Source organism: Propithecus coquereli, unplaced genomic scaffold (assembly GCF_000956105.1).
Source record: "Propithecus coquereli isolate 6110/MARCELLA unplaced genomic scaffold, Pcoq_1.0 Scaffold59, whole genome shotgun sequence".
NCBI lineage: Eukaryota > Metazoa > Chordata > Mammalia > Primates > Indriidae > Propithecus > Propithecus coquereli.
In genome coordinates, this window is record NW_012151840.1 from 6,258,743 (window position 1) to 6,269,723 (window position 10,981).

The 10,981-nt window shown below is 56.6% G+C and overlaps 1 protein-coding gene across 1 annotated transcript; it reads left to right on the plus strand.

Moving 5' to 3' along the window:
* Window positions 1–1,528: 1,528 nt before the first annotated feature.
* SEMA6C (sema domain, transmembrane domain (TM), and cytoplasmic domain, (semaphorin) 6C) lies at window positions 1,529–10,761 on the plus strand. Its single transcript, XM_012658515.1, has 18 exons — window positions 1,529–1,646; window positions 3,478–3,592; window positions 3,860–3,923; window positions 4,422–4,478; window positions 4,838–4,939; window positions 5,167–5,257; window positions 5,466–5,585; window positions 5,792–5,880; window positions 6,177–6,394; window positions 6,686–6,817; window positions 7,115–7,267; window positions 7,514–7,687; window positions 7,958–8,104; window positions 8,356–8,433; window positions 8,561–8,616; window positions 8,790–8,834; window positions 9,193–9,288; window positions 9,725–10,761. Exons 1-18 carry the CDS (start codon window positions 1,529–1,531, stop codon window positions 10,759–10,761), a joined length of 2,892 nt encoding a protein of 963 aa, XP_012513969.1.
* The last annotated feature ends 220 nt before the right edge of the window (window positions 10,762–10,981 follow it).

Genomic DNA, 10,981 nt, shown 5'->3' on the forward strand with positions numbered 1-10,981 from the left:
GGGAGGAGGGCGGAAGGCCCAGCCTTTCAACACCAGAGGGTCGTTAGCTAGCTGACTACTCTCTGCCTCTGGGGAAGGGGGTCATCATTAGGTGTTCCTACCCCTTCCTCTCCTCCAGCTCTCTTGGGACCCCACCTGACGTCAGCCTCCCCACCGGTGACGCTGGATTGAGGGTGAGGGGACACTTGGGTCCAAGAGTGGGATTACTGGGGAGATGGAAGGGGGCTGGACTTGGAATCCCACGGTCTCTCTTTTAGGGGACATGGTGAGATGGGGAACTAAGGATTGGTGAAGGGTAGTTATCTGTTCATAAAAGAAAGGATTCTCATCTTCCTGACCTGATTTCTGGAGTCTAGCCAGCCCCTCGCTTCAATTTTAGGAGAAAGCAAGGGACTGGTGTGCACCTCCCACTGTGGGTCCCAGCAAGGGGCAGCTGGCTGGGGGAGGCTGATGGCTGGGAAGGAGGCCTGTCTCACCATCCCTTCCATCATATCCATCTTTTCCTGGACTTTAGGTTACAATTGCCTGCCTGTCACTGAATTATTTATATTTCAATTTCAGAGGCAACCTGATGAGGGAAGGAAGGGAAAGAGAGGCACACTCAGCCCTTTCACCTCACCGGTCCCTTCTGTCCCTGGTTCCTCATAGGTGGTTGGTCTGCTCTTCCCCCCTTTAAGTACATACACGAGTTCATAGGAGCCGGGGAGGGAGCAGGGGGCTGGAGAGGCTGGGAGGGGGCACAGTGGGTCGGGGGAAACAGCTGCAGCCAGAGCTAAATTTAGCCTCTGATCTGGCTTTGATGCAGATTCATTTTTGGCTAAGATAGTTGCCCCCCCCACTCCCCGTCCCTACTCAGCTTCTTCCCTAGCAGCAAGAAGGGCCCCCGAAGAATGAGCTTAGACCAGCACAGTGACCCTAGGTTGCCTCCCCCAACTCTGTCTTCCTCAATCCTAGAGGGGACAGTGGCAGCCACACAGCTGCCCCTGCCTGGGCACAGTGCCTGCATTGCTCCCAGGGTGCTGTGGGGGTCTGCAAGGGAGGGGGAGGCAGATGTGGTGCCCTCTTCCTCCTCCTCCCAGTGCCAAGGAGTCACTATTTATAATTTTAAGGCTTCAGTGTCTAATTATAGCTGAGAAGGGGTTAGCAAGAGGGGGGCCAGGAGGTGTCACCTACTGAATGTCCCAGACCCAGTCAGGAGAGAGGAAGAAAGGCTGGGTGAGAAGGCTGGGAGGGGGAGCGGGCGTGTCCTGTCCTTACCTGGGGTCACAGGCCTCACTCCAGCCAGTTTGGGCCAGTTGGAGAGGGAAGGGCCTTGAGTGACAACGACAGCTGGCTGGGACAGGGGCAGTTCCAGAGAGAGGGTTCTCTCCCCTACCCCACAGGGTCTTCTGGGGATAGACTGGGAGAGGAGCCTGCCTGCATCAGGGGTGGAGGGAACTTGGCCCCCCCCAATTTTCTGTGTTTCCTCTTTCAGGGCCAGCATATGGGTGAGGGGTCACCCCCGGGGGCCTAAGCTGCCCCGCACAGGATGCCCCGTGCCCCCTACTTCATGCCCTTGCTGCTACTGTTGCTGCTGCTCTCACTTCCCTCTACCTGGGCTGCCTTTCCCCAGGACCCCCTCCCTCTGTTGAGCTCTGACCTACAAGGTGAGTGCCCCAGAACCTACCGTGCCCCCTCTCTGTGGGCAATTAGAGACCGAGACCCCATGTGTGTGAGGCAAGGTGCAGGAAGGCTCTCAGCTTCCAGGAAGCTAAGAGCCTGACCAACAAAGGAGGGCAGACAGAGTGAGCTGACACCTCTGGTCAGTTGTTTCTCGTCCTGGCCTGGTTTCTCCACTTAGAGACGACATCATTTGGTGTTTAAGAACATGGACTTGGCCAGGTGTGGTGGCTCACGCCTGTAATCCCAGCACTTTGGGAGGCCAAGGCTGGAGGATTGATTGAGGCAGGAGTTCAAGACCAGCCTGGGCAATATAGCAAGACAGCATCTCTACAAAAAATTTAAAAACTAGCCAGATGTGGTGGTATATGCCTGTAGTCCCAACTGCTGGGAAGGCTGAGGTGGGAGGATCCATTGAGCCTGGGAGGTCAAGGTTGCTGTGAGCTATATTAGCACGATTGCATTCCAGCCTGAGTGACAAAAAGAACACAGATTGTCAGCCAGACCAAATCTTAACAGGTTTGAATCCCTGCTTAGCTGCTCACTAGCTATGTGACCTTGGTTTGGTTATTTAACCTCTCTTTGTCTTGGTCTTCTCATCTGCTAAATGCAGATAATAATAGTATTCTAAAATAATAATAATAGTATTCTAAGTCAATTAGGTTGGAGTTCTCCTATAGTACCAGCTACTCGGGAGACCGAGGCAGGAGGATAGCTTGAGCCCAGGAATCGGAGGCTGCAGTGCACTATAATCACACCTGTGAATAGCCACTGCACTCCAGCCTGGGCAACATAGTGAGACCTAAAAAAAAAAAAAAAAAAAAAGCAAGTATTCTATTTTATGGAATGATTTAGGGAATTTAGGGATTAAATGAGATAATGCATGTAAAGTCCTGACAATACTGCCTGGCACAAAGTAAATGCTTTTTACATGTTTGCTATTATTCTTAGCTACAAAATGAAGGTTGGGACTAGTTCAGTGGTTCCCAACACCTCTTCCCTCCCTCTCTACCACTTGTACCACCAGTAAGCCTAGGTCCTACCATTATAGAAACCACAAACCCACTTTTCCTAAGATGAAAAATTTATTTGCAGTTCCTATTACATATGTAGGGTTTAGAGTAATTTTAAAGATGGACAAACTTTAAAATTGGGTTAGTGAGAGTAATTGTTGAGGGATAGATAAGAATAGTGAACACTTGTACGTGCCAGAAGTAGTTCCGAGCACATTATGAATGTTAAGTCGCCCATCCCCGAACTCTGGGCTCCCTCTGGCCACCGATGATTGTAGTTGCCATGATCAGGCCAGGTGGAAGCTGGAGCTGGTCAGAGGAGGCAGAAAGGTCGGAGGGCTGAGGTGGCCTATGCAGAGCCTTGAGGGGAGGGTGCAGAGAGGGCTGCAAATGCTCCAGATGGGACAGTGCACAAGGTAGGCTGGAAGGAAATTGCTGGCCCTAAGGCAGTTCCAAGAAGGGACTAGGCTCAGCTCTGGAGGCAGAAGGTCCTGAATCCTGGTGCCTGCCCTTTCCAAGCTAAATAAACTTATGCAAATTCCTTAATGGCTTTGAGCCTCGGGCTCCTCATCTGCAAAATGGAGCCCAGGTTAGTACATTACTCGTATTAAAACGAGACAACGCATCTGAAGTGCTAACATTGTACTTGGCACAGATTAAGCACTCCGTGTTACTGGTATTATTTTTATTAATAGCTTAAAAGCTATCAGGCACCTCTGATATCACTTATCCACTCTGTCCATGGCTGGGTTTCTTCTGGGGGGAAACGTGTGGTAACCTAGCTGGCCCTCTCTGTGTCCTCTAGGTACCTCCCCATTATCCTGGTTCCGGGGCCTGGAGGATGATGCTGTGGCTGCAGAACTTGGGTTGGACTTTCAGAGATTCCTGACCTTGAACCGGACCTTGCTAGTGGCTGCCCGGTAAACTGACCGTGGCACAGTTGTGGGGCAGACATGCATGCTCCTGGGCAGACATGGGACCTGCATGGCCACTGCAGCATCTTGCAGGGGACACATGCAGGTGGGACATGGACATGCTTGGACCCAGAGCACAAATGCCAAGGCATGGAGTAAGGAGGGAGGATAGAGGACAGGAGGTCTGCACTATTTGTGCTGGAACAGCTGACCATGGGAGCTCAGGTGGGGTGCCTTGGCTTGGCGCTCACTTCTCCTTACCTACCCTTTCAGGGATCACGTTTTCTCCTTCGATCTTCAAGCCCAAGAAGAAGGAGAGGGGCTGGTGCCCAACAAGGTGAGGGGCTGTGTGGGAGGAGGGGCATGCATGGAGATGAGGCTGGGAAAGATCTAATGGGGGTCAAATGGGTGGGAAGAAGGATTCAAAAGGAGCCATAGGGCCGGCGCGGTGGCTCACGCCTGTAATCCTAGCTCTCTGGGAGGCCGAGGCGGGCGGATTGTTTGAGCTCAGGAGTTCGAGACCAGCCTGAGCAAGAGCGAGACCCCGTCTCTACTAAAAATAGAAAGAAATTAATCGGACAACTAAAAATATATAGAAAAAATTAGCCGGGCATGGTGGCGCATGCCTGTAGTCCCAGCTACTCGGGAGGCTGAGGCAGAAGGATCGCTTGAGCCCAGGATTTGAGGTTGCTGTGAGCTAGGCTGACGCCATGGCACTCACTCTAGCCAGGGCAAAAGAGTGAGACTCTGTCTCAAAAAAAAAAAAAAAAAAAAAAGGAGCCATAGTGAGGAGGGCTCCAGGTTGCCCCATGATTTCTTCTCCTTCTCCCTTCAGTATCTAACATGGAGGAGCCAAGATGTGGAGAACTGTGCTGTACGGGGAAAGCTGACGGTGAGGAGTAGAATGAGAATTTGGAGGGAAGGAGGATTACCCTGCCTCCAGGCTCTGTCCAAGTGGTCACCTACCATGCCCAATTTCCTTCCCACTTTTCCCATCCTAGGCCACAGAGGAAAATGGGAAGGAAAGAGAATTGATAATTTTTAGTTTCCTTTACATGCCTCAAAAAAGAGAAACGTAAGGCTCAGAGCAGCCACAGGACTTAGCCAAGGCCGCAGGGCTAGCAAGTAGCTTACTTGGGACTTTATCCCACATTGCTCTGACTGGCTCAAGAGGAGTAGCCTTCCTTCCTGTTACCCCCTAGTCCCAGTCTCAAGGACCCTGTCACTGACCCAGAACTTTGGGTTCTCTAGGACGAGTGCTACAACTACATTCGTGTTCTTGTTCCCTGGGACTCCCAGACGCTCCTTGCCTGTGGAACGAACTCATTCAGCCCTGTGTGCCGCAGTTATGGGGTACAAAGGAGAGGGCGGGGGTCAGGATGGGAGTTGGGGGGAGAACCCATGATGGGCAATCAGTTCGATGGGAAGGGAGCAGGAACTGGGGTCAGGGTATGGGAGTGCCCAGAATGCAGGGGTCCAGCAGGGGTTGGGGAAGGAGGTAAGGGGACATAAGGGAGTGGGCTATGGAGTCAGACTCCCAAGACCCTGAGGTTCCAGGAACCTGCTCCCTCTGCCCCCAGATAACTTCGCTGCAGCAGGAGGGTGAGGAGCTGAGTGGGCAGGCTCGATGCCCCTTTGATGCCACCCAGTCCAACGTGGCCATCTTTGCAGGTGTGCGTGGGCATGTGAGAAGCAGGCTTGTGGCTGGAGGGAGCTCCCACCTTAGCTCCTCTCCCAACTGGATCTTTTCCCGATGCCCCCGAGTGGAGGGTTGATGGAGGGGCCAGGGCCAGGCCTAGGCAGGGGTGTGGGAGGCCCGTGAAGAGGCAGATACAGATGCCTGAGCCCTCCTCTGACCCCACCCTCCCGACCTCTCCAGAGGGCAGCCTGTACTCAGCCACGGCTGCAGATTTCCAGGCCAGTGACGCTGTAGTTTACCGAAGCCTTGGGCCTCAGCCCCCGCTCCGCTCTGCCAAGTACGACTCCAAGTGGCTCCGAGGTCAGGGAAGGTCTGGAGGAGGGAGACTGTTCTTGGGGAGGAGGTGCAGAGGGAGGACTGCGGTGGAGAGCAGGCGGATTGTGTGGTAGAGTGTGTGTGTGTGTGTGTGTGTGTGTGTGTGCAGTGGGGAGAGGCAGTCAGGGGCCAGGAGTTTATGGGCAGGTATAGATACTCTTCCACACCCTTTCCTGTCACTCCCACCTTAGAGCCGCACTTTGTCCATGCCTTGGAGCATGGAGACCACGTCTACTTCTTCTTCCGAGAGGTCTCTGTGGAAGATGCCCGGCTGGGGCGGGTAAGGATGTGGGCACCAGGGGTGGGTAGCTGGAGGGTTCTGCTGGATCCTGAGGAGCCCGTCTGAGTTGAAGGAGAGCTCCTGACCCTAATCTTCACAACACAATCCCCCCAACTTGGAATAGCCCCAGCGCTTTGCCCCCACATCCTGCTGTGTCCCTCATCCATGACCCAAGTTGACCCACCACACCTTGCCCTTCCTTTGCTGTGACCTTCACATTTGTCTCTCACCACATGGCTTTCGCCCAGCTGCCCTGCGGCTCTCTCACTGTTCTCTTCCCCACTCTCTGCCCCCAGGTGCAGTTCTCCCGTGTAGCCCGAGTATGTAAACGTGACATGGGTGGCTCACCTCGGGCCTTGGACCGCCACTGGACATCCTTCCTGAAGCTGCGGCTTAACTGCTCTGTCCCTGGGGACTCTACCTTCTATTTTGACGTCTTACAGGCCTTGACTGGGCCTGTGAACCTGCATGGCCGCTCTGCTCTCTTTGGGGTCTTCACCACGCAGACTAATAGGTTGGTACAGACCAATAGGTTGGTCAGCTGACTAGTGTGACCTGATCTGTGTCCTCCCCGACAAGCATCCAAACTCTCAAAGCCCACCGATGGGGACAGTGAGGGGAAAGCTCCAAGCAAAGCCAGATTGCTGTCCTGCCCACCTTCCTTTCTCCTAGCATGGCACCCAGCGGCTGCCTTACCCCACAGTCTGCCTCCTAACATGGTGCATGAAGGGTAGCCACCTCTTCTTACCTGGGAGTTGCGTGGTTCCTTTCAACATCTATCCCACTTTTTTTTTGGCTCCCCTAGCATCCCTGGCTCTGCAGTCTGTGCCTTCTACTTGGATGATATTGAGCGTGGGTTTGAGGGCAAGTTCAAGGAACAGAGGAGTCTGGATGGGGCATGGACCCCTGTGTCTGAGGACAGGGTCCCTTCACCCAGGTACCCAGGATGGGGGTCGCTTTTGTGGGGGCAGAAGCAGGCAGTGTCTGTTCCCAAGATGGGACTGTGAGGAGGGGCTAAGATGTCCAAGGCTTGGGAGGGAGCTGTAGTGGGTTGGCAGTGGGACTGAAGGGCTGCAACAGGGAAGGGAAGCAGTGGCCTGAGTGTATGTGTGTGGGTGGGCGAGGCTCACCAATCATGTTTGGGAGCAGTGGTGGGGGCGGCAGGGCGGGAGGCCTAGAGCTGAACCAAGCCCAGGATCCCTGCCCTAAGGTGGCCCTTTCCTGTGCCCGCCAGGCCAGGATCCTGTGCAGGAGTAGGTGGAGCTGCCTTGTTCTCATCTTCCCGAGACCTCCCTGATGACGTCCTGACCTTCATCAAGGCTCACCCACTGCTGGACCCTGCTGTGCCACCTGCCACCCATCAGCCTCTCCTCACTCTCACTAGCAGGTATGAGCTAAAAAAACACTAACCTCCACCCTCCCGCCCTCAGCCACTCTCCTCTGTCTCCAGCCTCACAAGGTATATCACATGGGTGGGACGAAGAACCACGAGAGTAGAAAGGAGAGAGTTCAGAAGGGAGCCCTAAGGTGTGGGGGAAGGGTGCAGGTGTGGGTACCAGGACACCTGGGCTCTCCTTGAAATGTTCAGGCTTCCACTAGGCAGGTTACCCTGACCTGAGGCCTATTCTTTCAGGGCCCTCCTGACCCAGGTAGCTGTGGATGGCATGGCTGGTCCCCACAGTAACCATACAGTCATGTTCCTTGGCTCCGATGATGGCACAGTGCTGAAGGTGCTGCCCCCCGGTGGGCGATCTGGGGAACCTGAGCCCATCCTACTGGAAGAGATCGATGCCTACAGCCCCTCCCGGTGAGGCCCTTGGAGGGCAGGCAGGGATGAGATGGGAGGTGGCAGATGGGGATGTGGGAATGGCTTGGAAACTCCAACATTGGCTTTGCGGGACAGGAGCTCCGGGGTAGAGAAAGGCTTGGTGAGAAGACGTGGACAGTATGGTAGGGCCTGGTGGTTTATGGGTTGTGCTCAGACGCTTGTGCATCTTCCCACTTTCTGTTCTTGAAGTCACTAGGAAAACAGTAGCCTTGCCTGCTCCGCTTCTGATTCCTTACGGCCTCACCCTAGGTGCAGTGGGAAACGGGCAGCACAAACAGCACGACGGATCATAGGGCTGGAGCTGGACACTGAGGGTCACAGGCTCTTTGTGGCTTTTTCTGGTTGTATCGTCTACCTCCCTCTCAGCCGGTGTGCCCGCCATGGGGCCTGTCAGAGGTGAGAGGGGCCTGAGGCCAGGCCCTGCCTGGGCCAGCAGGAGCACAGAAATATAGGTCTTGGAGGTGGCAGGGAAATGTAGGGGATGGTTGAAGGTTGGCAGCACCCAGAGTGTGGAGTAGAGATTAGGGTGGGCGGGATAGGAATATCGGGCTGGGAGCCTCCTGTAAGCCACGGTGAGCGTAGAAGAGGCAGCAGAATGGAATGTGAGTGGAGGGGGTCCCAGTGTCACATGACTCAGTTTTCCCTAGGAGCTGTCTGGCTTCTCAGGACCCTTACTGTGGATGGCATAGCTCCAGAGGCTGTGTGGATATCAGGGGACCCGGTGGGTAAGTGAGAGGCTCCTGGATCTCCTGAGGATAAAATTCCTCACAACTAAGAGAGAAAACTGAGGGCCAGGGTGGGAGACGGGGACAAAGTGTCGAACTGCATCCAGCCCCTTCCTTTTCCTCCTAGGACTGATGTGGATCGGGCTGGGAAGCAGGACTCCACGGACCATGGTGACTGCCAAGGTAAAGTGAAGGGGTGGCGGCACGCAGCCGCAGCCAGATTGCACACGGCCATGATGGCCACAGATACCATCCCAGGTGTGGGCTTTTCTTTTTCTCCTTCTGTGGCACAGCCGCCCCCATCAGTTTTTCGTGAAGCTTCCCCCTGAAGCTTCACTCTTTCTCTCCCTTCATAGATGGAGCTACTGGGAGTCAGTCCGGCCCCGGGGATTCCGCCTATGGTGAGTTCTCTTGTCCCAATTTCACCTTCCCTCGCTTAGCCTACACACCCAAGTCTGTGCCCTGTGGCAGCAGCAGACCAGCGCCCTGAACACCCTGAGTCTCAGAAAACGGCCAGCATCCTCCAAATACTCAGCATATAGCTCAGTGCTTGGCACACAGTAGGGTTTTGAAAAAATAGTTTTTGAGCAAATAAATGAAAGAATGTCCTGCATGGTGAGCCCTTCTCCAAGCCCAGAGGAAAATAGAGGCTGGAGTTCTGGACTCTTGGGTTCCAAAGGAGGGAGGAAGGGCCCCTGGATGGGTGTCAGGGGTGGAGATCAGGAACCTCACTGGCTCTGACCTGGTCTGTGTTACCAGCGCTTCTGGGTCCTGGCCCTTCCCCTGGGACCCCCAGTCCCCCCAGTGATGCCCACCCCTGGCCCCAGTCTTCCACTCTTGGAGCTCATACTCAGGGTAAGGGGGCTACCTGGGAGGGACAGCAGTGGGTGCTGGGCTGCTGATTCTTGGAGAATTCTAGGGGCCTCACTGTGTTTGGTGTTTGGTGCTCACTAACGCCTATTTGGAGCCCTCCCTCCCCAGAACTGGGGATCCCAGCCCCACCCCTTCTGCACTGACAGTTTGGCATTTGCTCTTGGCGTGGCTACCGGGTCCAGAACTGGGATGGGGACTCCCCAGGCCCAAGCTCTAGCCTGTGTGTGAGCTGCAGTGTGGTGGGCTGTGTGTTGAGGGGTCAGGGGAGGTGAATCCTGAGGAAGGTCGAGGCTGTGGGAGTGAAGCCAAATAGCAGCAGGAGAGTCGACGTCAGACCTCGGAAACTGCTGCACCCTCCAGGCCCAGCACCGGCCCGCGCACCGCCTGCCCCTGGCTGAGCCTCCCTCCTCCTTCCCAGGCGTGCGGGACGCCCCCCCAGCCTCGGCCTCCCGCTCGGTGCCCATCCCACTCCTCCTGGCCTGTGTGGCCGCAGCCTTCGCCCTGGGCGCCTCAGTCTCTGGCCTCCTGGTCTCCTGTGCTTGTCGCCACGCCCACCGACGTCGGGGCAAGGACATCGAGACTCCGGGGCTCCCGCGCCCTCTCTCCCTTCGCAGTTTGGCCCGGCTACACGGTGGGGGCCCAGAGCCCCCGCCGCCGTCCAAGGACGGAGACGCGGCGCTGACGCCACAGCTCTACACTACCTTCCTGCCTCCTTCCGAGGGCGTACCCCCACCGGAGCTGGCCTGCCTGCCCACCCCGGAGTCCACACCAGAGCTGCCAGTCAAGCACCTCCGCGTCGCTGGGGGTCCCTGGGAGTGGAACCAGAACCGGAACAACGCCAAGGAGGGCCCGGGCCGTGCGCGGGGCGGGAACACAGCTGGGGGCCCGGTGCCCCGCGTGCTGGTGAGGCCGCCGCCGCCCGGCTGTCCGGGGCAGGCGGTGGAAGTCACCACCCTTGAGGAACTGCTGCGCTACTTGCACGGCCCCCAGCCGCCCAGGAAGGCGGCGGAGCCCCCGGCCCCTTTTACCTCTCGGGCGCTGCCGCCCGAGCCTGCCCCCATGCCCGCCCTCTTTGCCGGTTCCAGCCCCCTTCCCCGGGAATGTGCCCCTCCCCTGAGACTGGATGTGCCCCCCGAGGGGAAGCGCCCGCCTCCCACCACCCGGCCTGCGCTCTCCGCGCCCGCTCCCCGGCTAGGGGTCGGAGGGAGTCGAAGGTTGCCCTTCTCCACGCAGCGTGCGCCCCCTGCCCTGCTCACTCGCGTCCCCTCAGGAGGCCCCTCCAGGTACTCCGGAGGTCCCGGGAGGAACCTCTTGTACCTGGGCCGGCCTGAGGGGTACCGGGGCCGCGCCCTCAAGAGGGTGGACATCGAGAAACCCCAGTTGTCCCCGAAGCCTCCTCTCGTCGGGCCCTCTTCCCATCCGGCCGTCCCTAACGGCAGCCATTTTAACCTTTAAAGGGAGCTGTCCCCACGGCCTCAGTGGAGCCCCTGAGGCTCATGTCCTCAAAGGCCGTAAGCAGGGACGCTTCTTCAAGGACACATCACCTCCCCTTCTCTTGTACCCCACCTCCAGTCTTCCTGGACTCTGAGAGTCTCCCGAGGTCCCTTCTCGCCTCGGGTTTATTTATTGACTGTCGACTGTCTTTCCCCCTGCCCTAGAGAGGAGTGGGAGGTGA

What these genes read in the sequence shown, in the direction of transcription:
- SEMA6C (XM_012658515.1), top strand. Translation starts at nt 1,529, where the DNA reads ATGCCCCGTGCCCCCTACTTCATGCCCTTGCTGCTACTGTTGCTGCTG. An exon ending in ACCTTGCTAGTGGCTGCCCG is followed by an intron (nt 3,593 to 3,859) that starts GTAAACTGACCG and finishes CTACCCTTTCAG; the next exon opens with GGATCACGTTTTCTCCTTCG. An exon ending in AGGGGCTGGTGCCCAACAAG is followed by an intron (nt 3,924 to 4,421) that starts GTGAGGGGCTGT and finishes TTCTCCCTTCAG; the next exon opens with TATCTAACATGGAGGAGCCA.